The 27805-nt window shown below is 29.9% G+C and overlaps 2 protein-coding genes across 7 annotated transcripts in view; one reads left to right on the forward strand and one right to left on the reverse strand.

The window, feature by feature from the left end:
* Positions 1-998: 998 nt before the first annotated feature.
* LOC130670773 (pleckstrin homology domain-containing family F member 2) lies at positions 999-17478 on the forward strand. Of its 2 annotated transcripts, none has more exons than XM_057474282.1 (8): positions 999-1077; positions 1542-1606; positions 11902-12039; positions 12127-12190; positions 13832-13957; positions 15735-15841; positions 16949-17203; positions 17283-17478. In XM_057474282.1, exons 1-8 carry the CDS (start codon positions 1044-1046, stop codon positions 17310-17312), a joined length of 819 nt encoding a protein of 272 aa, XP_057330265.1. In that variant the 5' UTR covers positions 999-1043; the 3' UTR covers positions 17313-17478. The 2 variants fall into 2 exon arrangements, with proteins under 2 accessions (XP_057330265.1, XP_057330274.1); XM_057474291.1 differs by lacking the exon at positions 999-1077 and adding an exon at positions 1305-1390.
* Positions 17479-20633: 3155 nt separating this feature from the next.
* LOC130678162 (dystrobrevin beta) overlaps positions 20634-27805 on the reverse strand; it is a 160151-nt gene continuing 152979 nt past the window's right edge. For 2 of the 5 annotated variants that reach the window (XM_057485194.1, XM_057485201.1), the window contains 3 exons: positions 26394-26539; positions 23130-23189; positions 20645-21809 (listed from right to left, as the gene is read on the reverse strand). In XM_057485194.1, coding sequence (XP_057341177.1) covers positions 21580-21809; positions 23130-23189; positions 26394-26539 — 436 coding nt within the window. In that variant the 3' untranslated portion in view covers positions 20645-21579. Of the gene's footprint in view, positions 21810-23129; positions 23190-26393; positions 26540-27805 lie in introns of all 5 variants that reach the window. The other 3 variants (XM_057485199.1, XM_057485202.1, XM_057485200.1) reach the window with 3 other exon arrangements.

A 27805-nucleotide genomic window follows, 5' to 3' on the forward strand; every position in this document is an offset into this window, starting at 1 on the left:
AAAAACCGAGAAACTACCAATTATGGTGATTTTTGACAAAATCGATAAATTTAAAGCTTCGGGGCACTAAGAAAGAAAAATCGCAGCGATTTGAAATTTTCAGGGTTTTTTCAGGACACTTTGAGGTTGAAAAAAAGTCGAAGATATCCTTTGTTCATCCGTTATATCCAAAGTTATAGCAAGATTTCCGAATATCCTTAAATTTGTGAATTTTGACCTGTTTTTTACCAAACAATATCGCTTTAAAAAAAATTTTTCTATCAAATGCCACTAATTTTGCCTTATAGAGAATGTTTTCCAGTTTTCAAAACCCTGCTTCTATTCTCTGTACGACCAATACATCCGGAGTTATTGATTAACAAAGCCAAAATGGACTTTTTTGCTTTGATCAATGATAACTCGGCGCCAAATCGTCGTAGAGACTTTTTAAGGCCACCAAATTAAAGGGCATAAAATTTCCGAGAAAAGTCAGACAGTCGGATTATTAAAAAAAATTTATTGTCGTCCATAGAGGTATTGAAAGACCAGCAAAAATTTTGAAAATTTTTTTTTCGTTGGTTTTCTTATGATTACTCCGGAACCGTACATGATGAAAAATTTTGAGGTCCAGATCTAAAAACTAGAAACTTAAGGCTACAATTTGCTTTTTTAAGTTTTTTTTATACGACCATTTTTCACCGAGTTACAGCATGTTGAAAATCACCTAAAAATTTCGGATTTTTTTTCTATCCCTTAATTGCTGTGACCAGTGTATTATAAAAATTACTTAAAAAACATTTGAAATTTTCACTCCAATATTTATAATCGATATATTGTTAGTTTTATCCTGAAACAATTGGGCTATCGATTATGATTTAAAATAAATATCGATTGTAAAATATCGATATTTTTGTTACCCCCGCCCTCTCTAGTTCACTGATTAATTAACAGGTGGAGACACCTGAGGCCACCGGGATTCAACAAATCCCCATCTAGGGACCTTGTATCTAGTTTTGTGCAAATTGTCACCGTCCCACATTCACAGAATATAGTCATGTAGTCATATGTCAACTTTTTGTACCATGGTCGATCGACTTGGTTAGTTTGACGTTTTTGTTCTTATTTATTTATTATTTTGTAGTTTAATTATCTTTTTATATTATTTTATATATAAAATGCGTACTATCGGGTTCCAAGTATTTATATATATAGATAAATTCATTTATTTAAAGGATAATTCTTTTTTTATGCTCACTTCTGAATATCAAGTACCCACTGTTGGCTTTATTTTATGACAGTTACAATGTTTATATTAATAGGAAAAAACAAAACGAGTTATAAAATTCAAAATTAAAACGAGTGTAGTCATTATTCTATTATTATTAATTTGATTCTTCCAGTTGCAAATGATGTTAGGGTTTAATGCATAATTAAACTTCTACGCAACAGTGATAAACAATGAAGCTATATTGTAATCTCTATAAGCTACATTATAGCTTTATTGTTAGTAGCTTAAAAAAAACTCGATTGTTTTTAGCCTATGATATTCATTTTTATTACAGTAAACAGTGAAGCTAATGCTCGCCGCATTACAATGGTTGAGAATTGCTTTGGTAGTTCTGGTCAGGTAAGGAATACACGATTATATTTCGTAAATATACACAGGGTTTCGAATTTCAGTGTGATAATTGAGTAAATCTGATTAAGAAAAGTGATTAGAAAAGATTTAAAAATAAATTTTAATTTTTTTACTTTTTCTGAATTCTCAATAAAAATTATAAAGTATTGAAAGCGATTGAAAAAATTTTTTTGTGATTGTTAATTATTTGGAAGACCCAGAGAAATTTTCATTAAAAATTACCCAAAAAGTTTGATACTACGAGGACGCGTAATAAATATCTAAATTTTTCGATGCACATTGTAAAATCCCTTTTTGAGAGAAGCGATTTAAAACGATTGGAAAAAAAAAATTTTAAATACTTTTCAATGCTTTTAAATACTTTTAAATCGCTCTTCTTATGGGCATTTAACATTTCAAATCGTTTTGAATCATGACTATAAAGTTAGCAGACAGCTCACAAATAAAATATTTGACCAAGCATATCTTGGTTATATGTCATATTATTGTAAATTTAAAAATGGAAAATGGCGCGTAATTTGAAAACGTCAATATCTATGAAAAAAACTTTTTTTTTTTTAGTACAGTTGTCCAGCAATTTAAAAAATAAAAATTTACGAAGGTCTTACGACTTTAAATTTAGATAAAATTCGATGAAATTAACACATTATGATTAGCTAGTTACAATCTAAAGGCCCATTTTACAATTTTTTAAATTTTTGGCTTAAAATCTTTAGAACGTTATAACTTATGAAATAATTATCCAATCTGATACAAAAAAACTCAAATTGTTTATTTTTAAATTCTCTAAAGGTCCATTTTTTTTTTTTTTGTTGTTTTCATTTTTTATTTATTGTTATTAATAAAAATAAATTTTAAAACATTCCAAAACGAACATATCAAACTCAAAATAAATAAAATTCACAAAATAAAAAATAGGGCATTTATATTTTTGAAAAATTTAAATGTCCATTTTTTTTTTTTTTCACTTTTAAGCTTTGTTCACTAATTAGCAACCAAAATAAATTTAAAAGAAAGTAAAAATAAGCATATTAATTTGAAAATTGATCCGAATTATAAAATTAAAAAAAAAACTTTTGTAACTTTAAAAAATCTAAGTATCCATTTTTTTTTTTTTATTCCTCAGTTTTATTTTCTAAATAATAAAAAAAAAAACAAATTCCAAAAAAATTTGAAAATAGAATATCTCGGTCAAAATTAATAAAATTTATAAAATAAAAAACTGAATATTTAGAATTGACAAAAAACTAAAGATCCATTTTTTTTTTTAAATTCCAAATTCATTTTTAAGTTGGTAAAAAAAAAAAATTGATTTTACTAAAGAAAAAGAATCTAGACTTTTATGTCTTTAAGAGGTCCCAAGACTAATTTTAATTTTTTTTTATTTTAAAATTTATTTTTCAAACGTTTAAAAAAAAATATCTGAAAGTAGAAAAAAAAGTAAGTAAGAAGACAAGATAGAATTAGTTATGGTATATGAATCGAAAAGAGAGTAATTTATTTTAAAAAAATGAAAATTTAGGTAAAAGTCTAGATTCTTTTTCTTTAGTAAAATCAATTTTTTCTTTTTACCAACTTAAAAATGAATTTGGAATTTAAAAAAAAAAAATGGATCTTTAGTTTTTTGTCAATTCTAAATATTCAGTTTTTTATTTTATAAATTTTATCAATTTTGACCGAGATATTCTATTTTCAAATTTTTTTGGAATTTGTTTTTTTTTTTTATTATTTAGAAAATAAAACTGAGGAATAAAAAAAAAAAAATGGATACTTAGATTTTTTAAAGTTACAAAAGTTATTTTTTTAATTTTATAATTCGGATCAATTTTCAAATTAATATGCTTATTTTTACTTTCTTTTAAATTTATTTTGGTTGCTAATTAGTGAACAAAGCTTAAAAGTGAAAAAAAAAAAAAAATGGACATTTAAATTTTTCAAAAATATAAATGCCCTATTTTTTATTTTGTGAATTTTATTTATTTTGAGTTTGATATGTTCGTTTTGGAATGTTTTAAAATTTATTTTTATTAATAACAATAAATAAAAAATGAAAACAACAAAAAAAAAAAATGGACCTTTAGAGAATTTAAAAATAAACAATTTGAGTTTTTTTTGTATCAGATTGGATGATTATTTCATAAGTTATAACGTTCTAAAGATTCTAAGCCAAAAATTTAAAAAATTGTAAAATGGGCTTTTAGATTGTAACTAGCTAATCATAATGTGTTAATTTCATCGAATTTTATCTAAATTTAAAGTCGTAAGACCTTCGTAAATTTTTATTTTTTAAATTGCTGGACAACTGTACTAAAAAAAAAAAAGTTTTTTTCATGGATATTGACGTTTTCAAATTACGCGCCATTTTCCATTTTTAAATTTTCAATAATATGACATATAACCAAGATATGCTTGGTCAAATATTTTATTTGTGAGCTGTCTGCTAACTTTATAGTCATTTTTGAATCGTTTCTTTTAACCAGAGACATACAAATCGATAGCATATAAATAAAGTGTAATTTCTACTAACAGCATAGTAAAAATCTGTCTATCAGTTGACCCTGCGGGCCAGCCCTAAAACTTCCCGCTGTTTTCGAGCTCCTTGAGCTCGAAAACTTTGTCGTGAATACATTTCCGAGCTCGAAAATACTTTTGTGTGCCGTTCTTTTCGAAAAAAATAGTTTTTTACCATTTTTTCTCCAACGATATCTCTCAAACGAATGAACCGATTGAGACGGTTGAGGTGGCAACCGACGCGTTTTATAAAGTTCTAAAGCTAATCAAATTTTGAATTCGATTTATCAAGTCGTTTTTGAGATATTTCAAAAAAAAATAAAAAAAAAGTTTTTTTTTTTAATTCTTTCGTCAACGGTTTCTCTTGAACGAATGAACCGATTTTGATGATTGAGGTGTCATTCGACGCGGCTTATAGAACTCTAGGGCGCAGTCAATTTTGGAATCAATCCATCAAGCACATTAAAAGTTATCCAAAAAAAACATTTTTGAAAAAATTTTATTTTTGGAATATCTCTGAACGAGCCCTACCAATCAAGCTCAATTTCTCACAGCTTCAAGATATTGACAAGTCGCGTCGAATGACACCTTAAAGTTAAAAATCGGTTCATCCGTTCAAAAGATACAGATATTTACATACGTACGTACGTACATACATACATACATACACTCGGACATCATTTTGAAGTTAGTCAGAATCGCTTCCTAGGAATTCAAAACTTCGACATCTGATGAAAATTCGATTTTCGTAAATCGGACCGAAACCAATAACTTCCCGAATTTTTGAAAATTTACAATTTTCTTAGCGGGAAGTTAAAAATTTAGCTATTGGCTAGATGTCCTTACAGTACCAAACTTTATGGATATTCTTTACTCAAAAATTCTCTGCGTGAAGTATTCAAAAAATTTAGTATTTTTGAATCGTTCTAAACTTCTTCATGGATCGAAATTTCGGTATTATTTAGCAATTAAAAAATGTTTTTAAGTATTTTTCAATTTTAATAATTTTAAACCGTTCCAAAGTTCCGTAAAAAATGGAGGTCAGGTATTTTTTAGTGATTGAAAAGTATTTGGAAGTATTAAACAAAATTGAGTACTTTCGAAACATTGTAAATCGCTCCACAGACCGAAATCTCACTATTATTTACACGGAAAGAAATTTTCTTTAAAAATTACCGTTAGATTTACTGTAATCGTGGGACATAATGCGGCGCTTTTATTTATTACCATTTTTGAAATAAAAATTACGAAAAAATTTATTTATTTTGTGGCAGACTTCATAAAATTTACCGAAAACCGAATAAAATTTACAGTAGACTATGGTAAAATTTGTTGAAAAAAAGTTAAAAATTATTTCACTTACCGAAAAATGATTAGGTCGTGTCATTTGTCCCTCGATTACCATGAATATAACGGTAATTTTTAAAGAAAATTTCTTTCAGTGTTGTAATGTATTTAGGGAAAGAGATTAGGTTATATCAATTAATAGCACATTGATTATTATAAAAATATATATTGTATTTTATTTAAGTCCGATTCTTACACGTGTCCACTTAACAGCAATCTGACGAATAATCTGATGCGTAACTCATACTTAGCATCCCCTGCGCACCCCAGCGACACCTACCCAGTACACAACAAGTGTAGTGATTAAAAGTAATTCAAAAGTATTCAAAAACTTTGATGACTACAAATCGTTCTAAATCTTACTATAAAATAAGATCCAGTCATTAGTCAGTGATTTAAAAGTATTTGAAAGTATTCAAAACAATTGAGTATTTGTGAATTGCACTAAATCTCTCCATGAATTGAATTTTCAGTATTATTGAGCTTTTAAAAAAAATTTGAAAGAATTCGACAATTGTAATATTATTAAATTTTTCAGAATCTTCGTATAAAATAGGATTCAATTATTATTAAATAATTGAAAAGTATTTAAAAATATTTTAAAAAATTTTATATTTTCGAATCGTCTCAAGTTTTTCAACAATCAGGAAATCCGACTATTATTTAGTGATTAAAATTTACTGTAAAATATTTAGAAAATTGAATAACTTCATATCTCCCAAAATCATTGAATAACGGGGGATTTGAAACTTTTCAAGAGGATTTAATGCTTAAAAATTAGGAGGATCTAGTTTATGAAAAAATTAAAAACTGTCAAAAAAAGTTTTTTTTAATCTTTCCAAATCGTTTTTCTTAATTAGGTAATGCTCTATTTTATCAATGGTAAAATGGTCATAAATCACTTTTTAATTTTGAATCAGAACTTGAAAACCAAAATTCCATCCTGTAAAAAGCTATTGACAATTATATTCCTCAATATTTTCTATCCTTGAAAATAGTAATTGTGAAATTCAAGTGTAATCTTGTTTTTGCTTTCAAACTCTACGGTTTTCATTGAGTAGTATTTGGTTAAATTTGACGTTTACCACGCAACATAATTATTTAACGACTTGGATTTATTGATATTTTTTTGAAAATGTACCTAAACGATATTCATGAACATCGGTTTCAACATTACGTTCAGCCCCGTCAGAAATTAAAGAGTATATTCTTAAAATGAATCAGTGAAATTTCACTGATTCAATCAGTGAATGGCGCGCTCACTTTTTTCAACGAGTGAATTAATAGTATATTACACACCAAGGAAGGAAAGTAGAACATTCCAACTCGCGTGTATAATTGCCTACCCGAGCCGAAGGCGAGGTTGGCGAACACGCGGATTAGGGCGTCCTACCTTCCTCCGTGGTGTGTATACAATTTTTCACCATATCTGCACCTGAAAGTTTAAATTTCGGCCTCTAAGAGAAGAATGACGCTTACGATAACTTTTATCATTTGTTTTCTCGTAAAAGAAAAGAACGACTTTCTTCCCTCTAGACAGAACAGGAATTCACTGCAAATCCAAGTGTTTTATTTTAAAACACTTTAAGCGTTTAAATACTTGTAGTCACCAACTAAACACTATTTTAGTGTTTAAAGTGTAGTAAACATTTTAAACGTTTAATTTTAACACACATAAAGTGTTTTAGATGATAAGGCACCTTAATTGTTTAGGCATCAATCCACACTTTAAGTGTTTAGTGTCATTAATTAATAATATAAATATTTTTAAAATAAAAATAATAATTTTTCTATTGAAGTATAATCAATGAAATTTTTATAATAATATTTCTAATATTAAAAATAATAGTTGCCTTTGAATAAAAGTCGTTATTGATTGTTGTCATATCCTGGAATCATATTTTTATTATCAGAAGATTCAGATAATTTTTGCATCACACATTCAGCATAAAAGTAGAAATGGAATTTAGTATAAATTAAAAATATATTTGTATTTTTATCCAAAAAAAAAGCTCTAAAAAATGTTTACACCTGAAAAAAATTAGAAACCATAGAAGTAATTTTAAAATAACTGGTTATTTATTGAGTTATAAAAATCATTCAGAATCTGAAAATATACAGTATAATACAAATAATTAATTACAATAAAATAATAAAAGAACTAAAAAAAGATCGGCAACACATTTGATAAAAATTAGTTAAAATTTGAAAAATTAAATAAATAAATATTTATTTTCTTCCATTAAGTGTAACATGAATTTTATTATATTGTTCGAATGTTATATTTAAATTATGTCCATATTACTGCCATAGCATCTTCCAATTGTGACAGTCCTTACAAATTTCCGCATTTGTTTTATCCATCTTAAGAACTGGAATAGAAATTGAATAGTACCATTAATAGTCATAAAATCTACAATAACAGAATCTTAGGTTGATAATCAAATTTAATTGTAGAGAAATTAATATTACAAATTAATAATTTAATTAAATATTTAATTTTCATTATTATTTAATATTTTTTCATTAAATTTCTTTAATTATTTTAAAAATGTTTATTATGTTCTAAATTTAATATTTAATAATTTATAAAAAATATTAAATTTAGAGAATAATAAATATGTATTATATATGTACTTTATACAAAATATTATTAGATTATTAATTTTAAATATTTATTATTTTAATTTAATATTCGATTGTAATTTTTATCACAAATTTTGTGTTAAATTTGTTGATTTATTTTTTAAATATTAAATAATCAATAATAAATATTTTAAATTAATAATTTAATAATATTTAGTAGACATTAGATTAAATAATAATATAATAATTTATATCAATAAATAATACATACGGATAGTTAACCTCAATTATATTGGAACACTTGAAAAAGTATATAAGCACAATTTTCTTCACTAATATTTACAAATAAGTAGTGAATAATATTTATCAAAATGTTCAATTTAAATCACTATAGTGATTCAGTATACTGAATATAATTATTAAGCACATATACAGTTCGCACTTTTAAAACACGTGTTGTGTATGTAGCAACTTCAACATTTAGTTTTCGTGTAACCCCTGTGCGCGCGCATCGTAAAGATCCGGATCATACATTAACATATATGATAGTACATTTAGTAATATATGGCCTAAGATTAAAATGAAAATAACTAGAAAACAATGCCGAATTTGAATGAACGTTATTTCAACTAATTTGTAGGAAATAAAATTGTCTATAAAAGAGATCCTATGACATTTTTTGATAAGTCTGATAGTTTTGCTGGAAAAGTAAAAAGATCTGGAAATTTATTATAGATTTGACTTCCAGCTCCGATAATTTTCGAATGGATGGATTTATCAAAAAATGATAAGAGACCTTTTTTGTAGAGCGTTAAATTCTCTATAAGAATATGTTATGGACTCATTTATATGACGTGCGAATGCCGAGCTAGAAAAATAAAAAAAAAAAAAATTTTTCCCATGTTATTTAAATGGCAAATGGAGAATTGCAAATAGGCACCTCTTAATATTAACATTAAGAGCTCAAATTTTAATAGAATTTTTTTTTCATCATCTCAAACAATATTTTCACTGTAACTAAAGATAAAAAAAATAGTCACTTTTTTGGCCCACTCTAATGAACAGATATGATCATATCTAAGCATTTTTTCCCGGGCTATTTTTTTGGATTCATCATATGTTTATTTTAAAATACTATTCCTTATTAATTACAGAAAGAATGTCATCAGAGAAAATACGCTGATACACAGAAACTTAACTTTGAAGATGTAAAAAATATATTAGTTCAAGAATATCTCTATCGTCGTTTAAAATGAAAAATCTAACATTTATTTCATTAATAAATTATGATCGTTTAGAATTCATTGGATGATATGAACCGAGTTCAATCATTTGTAAAATTTTATTTTCAATACAAAAAAATAAGTTTTGATACATCTATATCGTAATGCATAAATGTATTTGAAAATTATTACACTTTTATATTTTGAAATTGTTATTTGTATCATTTGTCGATTGACAAATTTGATAGAATTTTTTTAAACTGTTTAAGAAATTTAAGCGTTTTATAATATACATGTTTTTTAGATTAAACGTTTTTTCTGAAAAAGTGTTCAATTCCGGAATATCTGTTTTAATTTAAAACACTCGATGTTTTTTTAAACGTTTAAAGTAACAGTAAGCGCTTTATAATAAAACAGGTAGAAGTGTTTTTTTCTTTAAACGGATAAAACGTTTTCGGATTAAACACTTAAGTGTGTTACGCGAACCTTTAAAACACTTGTAATGATTTATGCGATTGTTTAAACGTTTATACCGTTTTACTTCTACGCGCTTAAGTTGCAGAAAACACTAACGTGTTTTATTTTAACACACTGAGTTAAACACTTGGATTTGTAGTGCAGGTTATATACTATCGTGATATGTAAGCAGTTTGTTTAGTTAATATAGGTTAGGTGCAATTTAGCAAGCCCCACTTTTTTAATCATTTTTCTATAACACTATTTTGTTTATTTTTTTATTATTTCAACAAGCATAAAAACAATTTGTTAGTTGTAACGCATGTATAAGGCAATATGTTAGGTTATAGGGTACAACGCCACCACACTCATTAATACCATATACAAATCTCACATATCAATAGTTGATAAAAGTTTATTAAAGATTAATAAACTTCTATTAAATCTTGATCAGCGACCTATTAAATGTTAATATCAATTTTTAATATTTAGTCGATGGAAAGATCGATATTTGATGAATTAATTTATCAAATATTAGTAAATTTTTCTCTCAGTGTACCGTCAACTTTTCACTCTGTTTTTAACAATAAAAATAGAAACTAATAATTTATCTTATTTTCTTTATATTTATATACTGCACTGGAGTGTTTCACTAATTCAACCAGTGAGCCGAGCGATCACCTTAATTCACTGGTTAAATCAGTGAAATTTCACTGATCCATTTTGAGAGATTACCATGAAACTCGTAAAACTTTAAAGATAATTCTTGAAACTTGTAGTTTTCAATTTGTTTAAGAAATTTTTTGTGTCGATTCAAAGAATCAAAATGTCTGAGAAAGGCATTTAAAAAAAATCTGAAAAACGGTTAACTCTTCGCCCTTATTAAGAGAAGCGATTTAAAACGATGTGCAATGTTAAATGCCCATAAGTAAGGCAATTTGAAAGTATTCAAATGCATTAAAAAGTTCGAGCTCTTTGAGCTCGACAATACGCTCGTATTCATTGGTATTTTTGAGCCTTTCGAGCTCGAAAAAAGTTACGTTTTGTATTAATTTCCGAGAATTCGAGAAAATGGAAATAATCAATAAGAATCGTTTTTTTAAAGTTTCGCTCATGATTATGCTTGATGAATTCAATTATTTTAGACAGAAATGATCGAGATAGAGAGTTATATGAGCTTTGAATCGAACCATAGCGTTATTATTTGTGAAACGTCCGGAAAAAATTTCAGAAACCGTGAGTTTTCAAAATTTCTGTTGATAATATTATTCAAACTAAGGAACCGATTGCTATAATTTATGTAGCGATCATCAAACACTACAAAGCCAGAGAGCTGATATGAGTTTTGGAAAATATGAGGAAGTGCAATATGCGTTGTCTGAAGGAATGAAGTAAATTGTTATTTTAAAATTTTTCATCTCCGATATCTGCTGAACTAATAAATCGATTTTGTTCTTTGAGGCGGAATTTTTATCGGAAAAAAAACATTTTTTTGAAATTATTAAAACAATGATATTATTTGAATAATTATTATTATTTGTAGTACTGTCACATTAGCGATATTAGTATCTTAAGACTTTTTATTTTGCCAAGTTGTTCCATTGAGTAAACTCTCTGGCAAAAATAGACATGGTGGGAGGTCAGAGTGGCAAGTCCCTGTGTGATTATAATAAAGTATTTATTAAAGTTCTCCCAGAGAGTACGTTACCGTCAGTTTTCATCCCCCCCCCCCCCTTCTTTAGAAAACGGGTCTAAATCTCACGCCGTCACCAGACATCAACGTTATAAACCGAAAATTTTTGACAATTCCCGACGACGACTTTTCTCTGAAAAGACTTTATATGTATCTATCCTAAAAAAGTAGGTTTTATATCACCGCTTACAGTCGTCATGGCGACAGTTGCTATGGAAACTGCTATCGTGGTAACGGTTGTTATGGAAACGGTTGTCTGTAATATTTTTGACTAAGCCTTTTAAAAATGAATGTGCTTTTACTATTTTTCTAGTTTTTTGCGATTCTAAAGTAATTAGACTATCTACAGATATAAATAACTAGTTCGGAACATTTTTTTTTTCATAAAAATTCTTTAATTACGCATTTACAACCCTGACTTCGAAGATTTCTATTTTTCGATAATAATAAAAATATTTTTCTTGTAGTCTTTAGCAGTACCTGGAAGAGTCTTGGTTGGCGAGGGGGTTTTAATAAAAATGTGTCGAAAAAAATCCAAACCACGACAATTTTTTCTCTTTAATGATATATTGGTTTATGGAAATATTGTTATTAATAAAAAAAAAGTAAGTTTTTAAAATGATTTTTTATTGTGGATGTATTAATTAAAATATTTAAATATTCTATGTGTTTTGTATATGTGTTTATATTAGTACAACAAACAACATATTATACCTTTAGAAGAAGTCAAACTGGAATCGTTGGCAGACGAAGCACGTAAGTTTAATTTTTTTTTTCTATCTGATACTTTACTTTTCCAATCTCATTTTTAGTGTATACCTCGTTTCGTCTTATAGTCGTATGAACATATTGAATTGTATATATGTGAGGTTCCTAAAATAATTGATTATTAAATAATTAATATATGTCGAACTATCCTTTCCAATTTATAATTTTTAAGTTGTTTGAAACGGAGATATTATTGTGTATGTGTGTGTGTGTGTTTTAATATATATATATATATATATATATATATATATATATATATATATATATATATATATATATATATATAAGTGTGTGGGATTTGACGTGTACTTGACGCGAGACACTACCGTGTCTCCTGATCCGTTGGTTGAATTGAAGTGAGAAAAGGATTAGAGGTTGCAGCTCGTAGGTGGGATGCTGGAAAGTAGTCAGGAGTAATAAATCGGATAGACAGAGGAGTAAGTTGGAGTTTTGATTTATATAGTCTTTAAATTTCAACGATGAAATTACGATTTTGACTTGTAAATAAATATTTAAGTTCAGTAAGTTTAATATTATTTAAAATCAGTAATCTCAAGTTGTCGAAGGTCACTAAATATTATGATAGAAAGCCAGTAAATTTTCATTGCTATCGTACCATTATTCCCTGCTTAAAAAATCCGATAGATTCTTATAGCTGTATGTGTAAGGCCCAATACTTAACTATAGCACTTCTCATAGAACTCATTCATTTTTATAAAATCTCTATGGGAATTTATGAGAATCTATTCGATTCTTGAGAGTTTCTAAACATGGTTATAGAAGTAACAATGTAGGTACTTTGTCTTAAGTATATTTGATGACGTTCAGCATAAGCTTATTTAAATTAATTTCTTTGTAAGGTTACTTTGTTTTTAATAAATACAATATTGATTGAATAATTATACTCAATTACCTGCCACCATTTTCTCGCAAGAAATTTTATATCTCTTCCTTTAGTTATCAGCATCGTATAGTTCAGTGCAGAGTTATCCTTCGCCCTTAGTGCACTAGCTAGTTCTTTTCATATGCCAGACAGGATTTTTTTGCCTAATTGAGGTTGTACATACACGTGACTTCGATACAGAGACAGGGTCGTCTTGCGCCACCTTTGTATGCGTGACATCTATGTGTTTGGACGTTTCTTGATATGAGATCCCTAGCGGATCTGTATTACTGTAAATTACCTTATTTTACCGCAGACTACTGTATTGTACTGCGAATTTGTCGCATTTTGCGGTAATTTGTAGCAAATTACAGTAGAATACGGCAATTTACGATAATTTACCGCAACTGGCGTTTTTATCCTACACAGTAAAAGACTTCACTTTACGGTAAAATGCCGTAATTTTGCAGTAAATATGCACGTTTACAGTGAAATACCGCAACGTTACCGTAAATTTGCGGTAAAATACTGCCCTTTTACCCAACAATGCCGCACTTTTACCGTAAAATACCACAGGATTTCCGCAATTTCACGGCGAATTAACCGTATCTTTACAGCCAAATACCACAATTTATCGTAAAGTACCGCAATTTACCGTAATTAGGATCCGCCGGGGATACTACCGTAAATGGTACAGTATAGATAAATTAAAAGAAGCATTCTAATAATGGAATATCAACTTACAGAGTATCGAAATGGATGGCTTATAAGGACAGTTACAAAATCATTCGCTGTTTATGCTGCTACTGCTACAGAGAAACAAGAATGGATGGCTCACATCACAAAATGTATTGAAGATTTATTACGAAAAAGTAAAAATTCTATTCTATTTTGGTAAATAATACTTAATTATAACAACAGTAGTAATAATATATAATAATATTGAATAGAAATTCGCTGGAAAAATACTTTTTTATCGTTGTGATATTATTTGAAATTCGTACAAATTTATAATATAAATTCTACAAATTTTATGTATAAACTGTAACGGGTGAAGTGCAAATCTATAATTAATTAACGATTGCGTCCTGCGACAATTCTTATTCTGCTTTTCAATTAGGGAGTCCAAAAAATCGTCAGATGGTTATTTAAACTTTTGAATTTACCACGTCGTCGTGCAGTTGTTTACTAAAATTATTATTTTTATTATTATTATTTTTATTATTATTATTTTTATTGTTATTATTATTATTATTGTTGTTATTATTATTATTGTTATTATTTTTATTTTACACAAGGTTTTACTCGTGTATTGTACATTTTGAAATTTATGTTCGTATAATTTCACACAAACAATATGGACTGCTGAGCCGTGTATTTATTATTTTATTTAAATATCTGGTTATGGACATAAGTCACTGCGCGTTTAACCATCGTGCGAAAATAGATTCTTTTATTTAACGCATGTCTGAATATCGCGACTTATCATATCTGCAAAGCAAACCCTAAATGACCGTTTACCAATCGGTGGTTGATAATTCGTCAAAAAGCAAGCGGAGTCATAAACAACCGCATTTGAATCCATAAACACATTCCTCAAAAGTCATTATCAACTGTTCTCAAAAACAAACTCTACTATTATCACTAAAGCAAATAATCTCGACACTAAATATATTCGAATGAGTAGTACAATCAATCTAACAACTTTGATGTCAGTATAAATACGTTGGTTATTTTTTATGAATTAAAATAAATGAGAAATGAGTGGTGAGAGAAGTCAAGAACTAGTATCATATAGATCCCCACCTGGTTAGGGTTTACTTTGCTGACATAATAATTCGCAAAAATCAGACAATTGTTGAATAAAGTATAGTGCATAGCACGTGGGTTGTCTTTATCCGTCAAACACAATGTTCTTAGCACTCGTCTCCGGTGCACACTAAGCACTCACTGGCGCTCGTGCGAGTGCACCTACGACTCGTGTTAAAAACATTGTGCTTCCCGGATAAAGACTCACCTAACCCACTCGCTATGCAATGTACTCCCTAATTAAACAACTGAATTCGATCGAATTAAACAGAATTAAATTTTTAATTCTATTAAATTCAGATAAATTCTGTTAATTCGGTACCTAACTTAAAAATGAATTCTGTCTAATTCGGCAGGAAAACCAGAATTGGTCCAAATTAAAACGAATTTAAATAATTCTATTCGGTTTAATTCTGATTAATTCGAAAATAATTCTCCAATTTCTGGTTCTGAATCTGAATTGAACTAAATTAAAACGAATTTGAAATTTTAAAATCGGTTTTATTCTGTTAAATTCACATTCAAATTTCCAATTCAGTTGAATTCTGTTTTGCAGAATTCGACAGAATATGACAGAATTAAAATTTTTAATTCGGTTGAATTCAGTTGTTTAATCAGGGCTATTATTAAATTTGATAATATGTTTTCCATTGAAGAGTAATAACTTATTTATTCAAGATTAAACTTTTTTTGAATTGAAAAGTTTAGATGTTTTGAAACAAGAATGATATTTTGAAGAAAATAATTTACTTGAACCAAGTTAATTTTTTTTTCTGTGTATGTATTGGCCGACATGATGGTAATCCTCACAATAATAATCATAGTTGTCTTGATTTCTAGGTGGAAAAAAGCCAGTTGAAGTACATGCTGCCGTTTGGGTGCCAGACAATGAAGCAACTATCTGCATGCATTGCAATAAAACGCAATTTACTGTTTTAAATCGACGGGTAACTATTCTTGTACATAATAGTATCTTTTGATTGCCGAAACGACTTTTAAACATAACCTTGTATGGATAAAAATCAATTTTAAAAAGTGAGGTCTGAATTGAATATTCGAATTAGTTTTTTTCTTCTTCGAAAATAGTCTTCTGCTCCAATAATCTCTAGGAAAAAAAGTCAAAACAATAACAATAAACAGAAAGAATATTTTGTCAAACATTATTGTTCAGTTCCTGGTTTTCATTATCTACAACTGATTCTTCATTTAAACTAAATGAATGTCAGTCATTGCCAAACAATGTATTCGAGCAATTAGAGTTCGAAAATAACTTAAAATTCCAAAATTGGCTTATCGCGTAAACTGATTTCGAAATTTTTTTCACAATCAATTACTGGCTACATTATTTGTATCTAATTGAAGTATAACTAAACTACTAGAAAAGAAAATAATATCCCATGTAACAATCTTGTTCAAGGCTTGAGCAAGCCTGGTCGCAAGTTTGATAAACGTTAGTGTTTTTTCCTACCGATGTGTCTTGCTGCAGATAGTTGTGGCCAGATTTCAATAGCAAGTCTAGTGCAGGCCTTGCACAAGAAATTTGTGCCAGATTATAACTCAATTCTAAAGGAAGACTGGCGCCAGCAGCATGTTGAAAATAGTTGCGCATGGCTTACTCAAGATCTGCTCAAGCCTCATGGTCAATTTTTCGGAACGGCTGTCTCTATCACTATATATAGTGAGAGTGACATCTGTTCAAAAAAGATTGAGCTTGAGCCTTGAGCAGATCTAAAGCAAGCCATGTGTAACTACCTGCCGCAAGTTACTGGTGCATGAAATGCGTCAAAAACTTTTCAACTGCACTGTATCTAAGGTATCTTCAATATTCTTGTGTACAATGGCTTGAGCAAATCATGCACGAGTCTTGATGACGATATCTTGCTACATGATCTTGCGCAAGACCCATACGTAGAAAAAGACACTGGTGACCGGGGGTTTTGCTCTAGGCATTGGCACCAGAATCTCGCTCAAGGATGTGTTACTTAAGATTACATTTAAATTGCATTCAAGTTTTTTTTCCATTATTATTATTATTATTATTTTTTCTTTCGTAGCATCATTGCCGTCAATGCGGTGCTGTAGTTTGTGGCCCTTGCAGTAATAAAAAATTATTTTTGCCAGGCCAAGGAAATGGAAAATCTGTTAGAGTATGTTTACAGTGCTATGACGACGCGAACAAAGTGAAGACTTCTTTAACTGCTATTGACAATTACAATATTTTGGAGCAATCAGGACAATTAGCCGACAGCTCAGGTGGTGATAGTTCAGGTGATGAAGATGAAAGTAACAAAGATGAAAAACACGATGAGGTGAGCGTTTTCCAGATTGAATAAAAGAAAATAATAACAACACTGCTCACGCTAAATTATTAATTATTATTTTTTTCAGCCTAAATTTTACTCTGTACTTGCTCAATGAAAGATAATTGATCCCAATTAACGTATTGAAAAATTTAATATACGAGCTTGCATCTTTTCAAGAATAACCAATTTTTTTTTAATAATAAAAGAAATAAACAAGAGTAATTCTTATATTTTCTGAAATAGAAGTATCATTAAACATAATAAATAATTCTCTTATAAAATTTACTTGTTTTAATTCTATCCTCATGGATATCTCAGAAAAAATGATCGAATTTGAACATGTCTACCCAGATCAAATTCGACCTCACTATTCCTTGCCTGATTTATTTTTTCCAGCAGTTTCACATGACGACAGATATCTTCGAGCCAAAGTTTTTCTGTTTAGACCTATCTACATTATGGTGCTTCGTTTTAAATTAACCTATTTCTTCTACTCTACGAAATTTTGTATGTATGGAAAAAAAAATTTCTTGAAAGTTAGGATTTTTTATTCCAATTTCAATACCCATCCAAACAACTTTGAAATTTTTCTATTTAAGAAGTATTTAGATCAATAATTCAAGAACAGGTTTGCTCCGTTTTCTTTGTGCATGGGAAAACTGAGCATGACCTGAAGAAGATCAGACGATTCTGTTCTTATAGATCAAGAATGTGAATTAAAACATAATGACCATCGTGGCAACAACTACGAAACCGATTCATTTAACGGGAGTTGCTCAGGATGGGATTTCCGGAGGCATACAGACACTTATCACCGAATCGCCCGGGTTGATACTGCTTCAGCAACCTTCCCCAGAGCTATCCAGAGAATGGGAAACGACTTATGATATAGGGCAAGCAGGTACTTCAAATAGAAGAAGTAATTCTTTACTTCAAGTGCCCTTTGCGCATACAATGACATATCATAATAGTTACGGGGTGCAATTTTTGGAATTCATTACCATTTGAAATAACATCGGCAGAAACATAAGATGAATTAAAAAACGGTTTATACATGTACTCATTAGAGGTTGAGGAACGTAACGTCTGTGAAATTGAGCTACTTAAATTTTTATATTTTGCATAAAATATTTATTTCGATTTGTATGAGGAAGTGTTTGTATGTATATATTTATCTGTGTAATTTTATTATTATATTCATGCCCATAGGTTAAGGAGATTAACCTTTTTGATTCGGCAACTGGTTTGGAAACTAGTAGGGAAGTTGAAGAATATGGCCTGCGCAGTGAAAACCTTGTTGGTTTTCGATCCGTCTCCACCGATATTCGGGTCGAGACCACTTCAAGCAGGTACTGCGGGGTACATGACGAAGGCCGGGATGCCTTTTAGAAAAAGAAAACGAGAAGTATTACCTGATGGAGATATGACGATCTCCAAAGTAAACATAGTAAATTCTCTTGACACCAACAAAATTTCATCTAAACTCGAAATATGTACGATCATTGATAGACCTAACTCTTTAAAACTTCTCACCCCTATTTTCATCCACACAAAAGATTATTCTTTTGTGCGAAAGGACAATCTAATTAAACTTCTCCCAATTAATTGGAAATTAACTTCTGCTACTGGCAAAGATCTTCTGAGCCACAATGAATTCACGACAACAGAAATAACCCTGTATACCGTCCACGTGGGTGATGCCCTCACTTTTCAAGATGAAGACACCCATGTCTTCCACGTTTTCACAAAAGCTACTCCTAGAGACAAGGTGAAGATTGCAGATCTTGAAAATGGATTGTTGGCCCTTAAGAACAGTCGATTCGATCGAGGTTAAAGCATTCAGCATTCAAAATGTGATATTAATGTAATGGGACCTAAGTCCACCGCCGCCGACCGGAAGCCGATACCTTGCCTTTTTGGGCATACTCGCGTTGCATAGCATCCCCATCTTCCACCCCGACGACACTTTTAGTCGAAAAATATAATCAAGTGATGGCTAAGGTGGACATTAACCGGAGGTATAATCAAAAATCCTCATTGCGCGTGGTATCTAACCACAGCCACCACGAGTCCTACCTCTCTCGGACTAAACACTACTCCCATCTCAGGAAATACAGAGACTCTGGTCGCAATGGGCTTAGAAAGGCCCCCCGTGGTATCAGACTCGCAGCTCTGGTCAAGATGGTTACGCAGGATTAGTGGTGGGGTGCAACTTCTTCCCATACCCTATGTAAAAGGTTTCCTTCACTTTTTTCTTTCGGGTTCCCAACAAGCCATTATCCGCTTGTTCATCCCCTGATAGATTTTCTACTTTCCCGAGCCGGAGATACTCTCATTATTCAAGCCAAATCAAAGTTTTTAAGTAACTTGGGGATATTCGATGGACATCTGTTGAAAATCTGATTAAGAAAATCTTCTGTAGTTCTGACTACAAGATCACTATGAGCTTTCCATTCCGGGTAAGGCCGGGTGGCTGTTTTTAATATAATAAACATGCCGTATTAATACAGTAGAAATACTGTATGATTACGGTATAAATGTCGCATAAGTTCCGTATAAATGCAGTATAAGCCCCGTAGAAATACGGTAATAAAATTTCACTAATTTTCCGTATAAATACGGTAAAACTACTTGCTACCCTAATTAGAAAATCTCACAGAATCCAATAGATTCTCATAAATTTCCATATAGTTTTTATAAGAATGAATGAGTTCTATGGGAAGTGCTATATTTAAGTATAGGGCATCATACATACAGCTATAAGAATCTATCGGATATTTCATGCAGGGTACCGACTACGTCTATACTCTTTCAATACAGTGTTTCAACCGTGTCATGAAAACCGCGAGAGTTTGAAAGATATTTTATGCAGAAACATATTTATTCACGCATAATTTTTCACGAACATTCATAGTTAGGACTGGCCCATTTTTAAATCTGAAAATAATTTTGTTTTCTTAAGAAGATAAGAATAATTATTGAATTTTTTAAATGACGATTCAGTGTGAGCAGACGTACAATAATTATTGTACACGTACCATAATTTGATGAATTGTACAATCCTTAATCCTAAATGTACAATCCAATGAAAAATACAATAATTTCTAATGATCGCTATGCTTACGCTAATAAAATTATTTCAAAAAAATCTTGATTAAGTCCTATGTATTTTCCCGCCACGTATCGATAGTAATTATTTCTTATTATGGTTAAAAGATAGCCTGCCAGTAGTTTTTTTTGACATCAGCCAATGACATCATGATAAAATGTTAAAATGTTAAAAATTGAAATGATATTAAATTTTCACTTGTTTGAACTTTTATCTGAACGATCTGCTTTATTTTTACTATAAAAACAAATTAATTAGAAGTAATGTCATTAATTTTACTTCAATTTTTCAATTGAATTTCGCGTCACATGTCGTCCAAATAAGATGTCAAGTTTAAATAAAAAAAATTTCTAACTTTTGTAAGAAATGTCGCTAATTAATTTCAGAATTTATTGAGAGTAAGTATTTAGGGTAATAGTTATACTATATCCTTAGTAAATAACGTAATTAAAAGAAAATAAGAAATAAATTTAAAATGTACAATAATTTTACTGAAAGTACAATAATTTTACGCCTCTGATACAATAATAATGTTTCACTCGTCTGCCAACACTGTGACGATTCAAATGAATCTTAAAATATTACACATCAGCGATAGTTAATTAAATCAATATATTTGATAAATGAAGTATAAGCTTTGTGGAGCAGAAATATTGCACAGAAGAGTTTTCAGCTCGGCTATGCAGTCCAGGTTTAGACATTGCAAAGAGTCTACGCGCATGGGGCTTCTGAACTGCACGCACGTTTTTACTAAGAACGTTTAGATGCAATTCTATGGGTATGTTTTTTATATAATTGAAGTAAAGTAAAACTTAAATAGTTAGCCTGAGGAGTTTAAAGACATAAGTATTCTGTTAAATTCAAATCTTTGCTCTCGCCTCTTGCCTTCCATTTTTTATTTATAAATTCAAATGATCTAAAGCAATTATACATTTATTTTGCGGTGACAAAAGAGTCAATCATTTCTCACATTTATCAATTATTGCTATTTATTAGAAAAAAAAATTCTATCTTTGTGATGAAGCTGTCCCTTTTCAGAGACGTTCAATAAATCTTATTGAACGTAATATAAACTGCGAAAAATGGTTTTGAATCACTTTATGCAGTCTGGTTACTATCTAACTATTCACCATATATCTTTTATTTGTAGTTACGCAACACGTACAAAAAATTGTTTTAAAGACGTTTATTTTCAAGATTGTTGCAAATGTGATTTTCTTTAAATTGATTCAATTTTATTCATGAGTAGATCTATCTGCGAAATAGATTACTTTTAGTTTAGTGCTTCTTGCGGTTTGATTATCTTATTAACTTTACGAAATTCTTCTGCATTCTGGGTTTGCTCATGAGATCGTGATCCTTTGGAATTTTGTAATGCCTTCGTATTTCGAATTAGAAGATTTTCTAGAGGAATATTTTCTTGTTGATATCGCTGTTGAAGATCATCTCGCCGAAAATTCATTTCTTCATTTTTGTCTTTTCCAATTGTACCAGCTTCAACATCTAAAAAAATAAAAGCTTTCTTTTAATTCTCAATGGAAATCATTTGTACGTAACTTCTACTGACAATACTCAAATACTAATATTGAAACAATCGAAAATTTACAACAAAAATTTGTATCGAAATTAAACAGAAAATTAAATTAGAAATCGAATACGTTAAAAAAAAACAGTTGTGTCAGCTGAGCTCTTCCTAGCGGATCCTTTTACCGTATAATACCGAATTTTACCGTAAATCACCATATTTTACCGTAAAATATGGTATTCTACGGTAAATTACGGTATCTTACGGCAAAACCACGGTATTTCACAACAAAACTACGGTATTTTTACAGAATAAGAGCGGTAAATTACCGTAAAATTACAACAGCCCTACGGTATTTTACCATAAAGTGAAGTATTGCACTATGAAAATTGTAAAAATAAAAAACACACGGTGTGCTTACAGTAAAAATGCCTCAAATTACGGTAACCTGCCGTCTTTTTACCGAAATCCACAGTAAAATACCGTAACTTACCGACTATTACTGTAAATTGCCGTAAATTGAGGCAAGTTACCGTACTTCGGATCCGCCAGAGCTATCAGAGCTTATGCGGATGAATAATAAAAAAATATTCCACATAGATTCATGGCAAATTCTTTTACGTTCAGATTCATTTTCCAGAGTTAATCAACATTTATCTACTAGAACGAACAAGACAAGAATATTTAATTTTGGAAAAAAGTCAATCATCTCTACGTAGAACTTATTTTCTTCGTTTTTGGGGGTTAACTTAGGTTAACATGAATATCCTCCTTTGTGTATCATTGGATCAACGTAGTTGATCAACTACGTTGATCCAATGAGTTATTGTCATCCCAACAAGAAAATGCACCTCGGGTGTCGTCGGTTTTTACTCCTACTCTGGGTGTTTTATGTGTTAAATGTTCTCCCACTTTTCTGTGCGCATGCGCAATTCATAAATGTTCGGTAGTGGGGACAATTCCCGAGGTGCATTCTCTTACTGGGACCACTTTATCAACTCATATCTACCGAATCGAAATTTTGACCAGTTGTTAGAATAATAAGATCATATTCTTCTATTATTAAGTACGATAGCGATTGAAAGTCGAAAAGAGGTCCACTACATAAAAATATTAGCTAGATGTCATAATATGGTTTTTGAAGAGAAAAAGATAATAAATTCAATTTTTGATTAATTCTCTGTATGATTATTTTTCACCGGGTTACAGCTTTTAAAATATCTGTTAAAAAGTTCGTAAATATCTTTTTGCCTCCTTAATTATTTTGACGAATGTATTAAACAAAGTAAAACACATACCGCTATTTTCTTGAGTAATACAATGGCTACTATTGTTTGGTGTCTCTTCTGAACTGGAATCTGTAATCGACAAAAAGAAAAAAAAATCATTCAGCTGATAATGATATAAAGCTGCTAGAAGACTTAGAAGCTATAAATTTAATTTATGGTTTACTGTTCAGAGAAAACAGTTCATATCTCACTATATATACTTGGATATGATCATTTATGATTTATAAAACATCATGAATGATTCGTGTGTTTTTATAAATGAATAATGTAGGCCCACTTATGAACAGATATGAAGAAAAACAAACTTTTTTGTACTGCTTTAGAATTCATATAAGATCACATACTTAGGCAACAAGCGCTCTTGTATATGAGTCTTCTGCAAGGCCTATCATTGCTAGTGTCTCCTTCTACGTATGTGCCTTGCGCAATAATGTGTAGCAAGGAGCTGACTTAAAAATTGTGCATGATTTGCTCATGGTACTGCAGGCAAGAATATCGAAGATATTTTTAACATGGTGAAGCCAAAAGTTTCTGCCGCATTTTTTGTTCAAGAAACTTGCAGCAGATACTTGCGCATTAGGGTGGGCCAAAAAAACTTGTAATTTTTTTTTTTTTTAGCTACTACGAAAATATTGCTCAAGATGACGAAAAAAAAAATCCTGGTAAAGTTTCAGCCCTTAATATTAATATTAAGAGGTCGCTCATTGTGATTTTTGATTTCCCATTTAAATAACATGGAAAAAAAAATTTTTTTTAGTTTGGAATTTTCTACCTCAGCAATGGCTCGTTGTACGAATAAGCCCAGCATATATTTTTGTAGGGAATTTAACGCTCTACAAAAAAAGTTTCTTATCATTTTTGGATAAATCCATCTGTTCAAAAGTTATTGGAGCTCGAAGTCAAGTTAGAATAAATTTCGAGATCTTTTTACTTCTTCGGCGAAACTATCGGACTTATCATAAAATGTTATAAGAACTTTTTTGTAGACAATTTTATTTCCTACAAATTATTATTGATAATTTTTTTTCAAATTCTGCATTGTTTTCTAGTTATTTCTAATTTAACGCCAAGCTCCTATAAAAATAGTGTTCTGATCGATTTTAAGAGCTTGGCGTTAAAATAGAAATAACTAGAAAACAATGCAGAATTTGAAAAAAAATTATCAATAATAATTTGTAGGAAATAAAATTGTCTACAAAAAAGTTCTTATAACATTTTATGATAAGTCCGATAGTTTCGCCGAAGAAGTAAAAAGATCTCGAAATTTATTCTAACTTGACTTCGAGCTCCAATAACTTTTGAACAGATGGATTTATCCAAAAATGATAAGAAATTTTTTTTGTAGAGCGTTAAATTCCCTACAAAAATACATGCTGGGCTTATCCGTACAACGAGCCATTGCTGAGGTAGAAAATTCCAAACTAAAAAAATTTTTTTTTCCATGTTATTTAAATGGGAAATCAAAAATCACAATGAGCGACCTCTTAATATTAATATTAAGGGCTGAAACTTTACCAGGATTTTTTTTTCGTCATCTTGAACAATATTTTCGTAGTAGCTAAAAAAAAAAAAAATTAAAAGTTTTTTTTGGCCCACCCTATTGCGCATGGCTTGCTCAAAATCTGTTCAAGACGTGCGATACTCCCTATACTATTCCTTCCCCCACCAGTTTTAACTTGAGCAAGCTATTTGCAAGATAGATTCAACATGCTTCTGGCACCGACTTTCTCCTATAATTGAACGATAACTTCACCAAAATTCTTGTGTAAGGCTAGCATAAGACTTGCAATTCAAATCTGCACCAAATATCTGGAGCAAGACCCATAGGTGAATGGTGACGCTAGCAACTATCGACCTTAAAAGCAGGCTTGTAAAAGCCTTGAAAAAAACTGCTATATGGGTACAATTAATATTGAATCATATATATTTGCCCTAGTAGCAATTTGGTAAAAGCCTTGTGCCAGCATGGATCAAGATACTTCAGAAAGATTTTAGATCAAGAATTGGTCCACATTCTTGACCAAGATTATTGGTCAAGACTTAAGCCAGACTGTGATCAGAATTTGTCAAGAATTTGACCAGAAATCTAGGGCCATCTATTGCTAAACTTTGGGACTATCTTATAGAGTAGAGGTTCTCATTCTATATTAGTTTCATTTACAATACTGTAGTCGAGAAGTGAGTTCTCTGTAGAAAATGAATCTAGTTTTTCTAAAAATACGAGTGACAGCTTATTGAATTTGTCATTAAATTTGACAAGACATTTTTTTTTACAAATAAAAATAGCAATTTTTATAAGTCAAAATCAAATAGAAAAAACGAATGACTCTTATTATTAGCAATAACCCAACAATTAATAGAGGAAGCGTAAAATTAAAAAACGATGATTAAAGAGGAAGCAGTTTTCTATAAAATTGTCACAACTTCCGGAGTTCTATTCCCATTATTTATAATTTTAATTATTCATCTTATTCTATTAAAAAATTTCCGAAATTTTTTAAGTGCTAGAAAATTCTGGTAATCAATTTTTCTAGCGCTAGGCAATTCAATTCTAGGCATTACTACAAACTCAATGCGTAATTGTAGAAAAATAACATTTTTGAACTTGTTGACTAAACTATAAATGAGAACCACTGCAATACTATACTTTTCACATTCAAGTGGAAAGGAGGGAAATAAGTGCGCGCTCGTCGTTTTCTGCGTTTCTCGCGCAAGTCTATGTCAAGACTCTGGGCCAAGAATTTGGTCAAATCCTGGTGACAGACTGGCCCAAGTCTGTCGCCAGTCTGGATAAAGAATCTTGATCAAGTGTCTTAGTCGAGAATCGTCCAATTATTTACAAAGTGCTTCTTCAAGTATCTTGCTAAAGAATATTGCCCAATTTTATTGCTACTAGGGTGTGTGAGAACATATATGAAGAAAAAGAAAAATTTATCACATGACGTTCAAATCATATAAAATCATACATGAGAAAATACTATTTCATTTGAATTGTAATCTACTAATTTTTAAATATTGTGTTCAGAATAAATGGCCTGAACAAAAGAGGCATAATAAATTGTACACAAACTTTATGTGTTGAGTTTACTTTATTAAATATATTTTTGAATAATTTATTTCATTTATGATTATTCATTCTTTTACGAGCATCGGTGTCGCAATTATCTATTGTCAGTTGAAATATCACGTAGCCATTTCTTGACTTATGCAAGGTAGTATGTTTGCTTGTTGAATAAAAAAATGTGGAATCGAGGATAAGTATTCAAATCTTACCTGAGTTCAACTCTCGAACAAGAGTAGACATAGCGTTTGTTACACTATCCGCAGCAACTAAAAGATCATTACGGAGCGATCTACCTAAAGTATTGTTGGCACTGCTTGAGCCACTATTGGGTAAGCTATTGGTTCGGAATGCTGACCTAATAACAAATAGTTACTTCTTATATATTTTTCAAATATAAAGAATTAAGTATCAAAAAATTGAACGAATCACTGGTTTTTTATGGAAATACAAATATTGCAATAAAATATTCTTTTCGATCGTGGAAAAAAATAATTTAGGTCTACGTTGATCTACAGTAGCTCTACAGAGATGTGAATTTTCGAAAAAATGGACCTACCCCTGTTTAGAAAATCTCATAGAATCGAATAGATTCTCATAAATTTCCATATAGATTTTATAAGAATGAATGAGTTCTATGAGAAGTGCCATAGTTAAGTATAGGGCCTTATACATACAGCTATAAGAATCTATCGGATTTTAGTAGGGACGATATTTTTAACAGATTTACGGAAATTAAGGTATAGTTTCCCGTGAAAATGAAACATATTTGGCCATGCATGGCCGTAGATGGTTCATTAATGGGCATATATGGATCATATATAGACTAGATTGGGCCAAAAAAATTGACTATTTTTTTTTTCTTAGCTATATCGAAAATATTATTCAGAATGACAAAAAAAAAATTTCTTGAAAGTTTGAGCCCTTAATATTAATTTTAAGAGGTCTATCATAGCTATTTTTAATTTTAATTCACAATTTGATGTTTTACGTCAGAACTGCTAAAACATTGGAGTAAAAAAAATTCATTTCCCCTTATTCTTATGTAAAATTAAATTCCCTACAAAAAAGGGCTGATTGAAAATTTTCGTCAGACAAGCCGTTTCCGATTAATTAAGCTTAATAAAGTGATATATTTTTTCGATTTAACATTCTTACTTTTGAATTTTGTAACTGACGAATCAAGAAATATCTAAAAAAGATCATGACAGATCTTTTAAGGAAATTTAATGCTCTACAAAAAAGGCCTCTTAACATTTTTTGCTAAATTCACTCCTTCGAAAGTTATTCACGTTATTGAAATCGTTTTGACTCAAATTCAGCCTTGAATAACTTTCGAAGGAGTGAATTTAGCAAAAAGTGTTAAGGAACCTTTTTTGTAGAGCATTAAATTTCCTTTGAAAATTTGTCATGGTCTTTATTATATATTTATTGATTCGTCAGTTACAAAATTCAAAAGTAAAAATGTTAAATCGAAAAAATATATCAATTTATTAAGCTTAATTAATCGGAAACGGCTTGTCTGACAAAAATTTTCAATCAGACCTTTTTTGTAGGGAATTTAATTTTACATAAGAATAAGTAAAAATGTCTTTTTTTTACTCCAATGTTTTAGCAGTTCTGA

The sequence above is a fragment of the Microplitis mediator genome, chromosome 1 (genome assembly GCF_029852145.1).
Source record: "Microplitis mediator isolate UGA2020A chromosome 1, iyMicMedi2.1, whole genome shotgun sequence".
Classification (NCBI taxonomy): domain Eukaryota; kingdom Metazoa; phylum Arthropoda; class Insecta; order Hymenoptera; family Braconidae; genus Microplitis; species Microplitis mediator.

What these genes read in the sequence shown, in the direction of transcription:
- LOC130670773 (XM_057474282.1), top strand. Translation starts at nt 1,044, where the DNA reads ATGTCAACTTTTTGTACCATGGTCGATCGACTTG. An exon ending in TTGTTATTAATAAAAAAAAA is followed by an intron (nt 12,040 to 12,126) that starts GTAAGTTTTTAA and finishes TGTTTATATTAG; the next exon opens with TACAACAAACAACATATTAT. An exon ending in TTACTGTTTTAAATCGACGG is followed by an intron (nt 15,842 to 16,948) that starts GTAACTATTCTT and finishes TTTCTTTCGTAG; the next exon opens with CATCATTGCCGTCAATGCGG.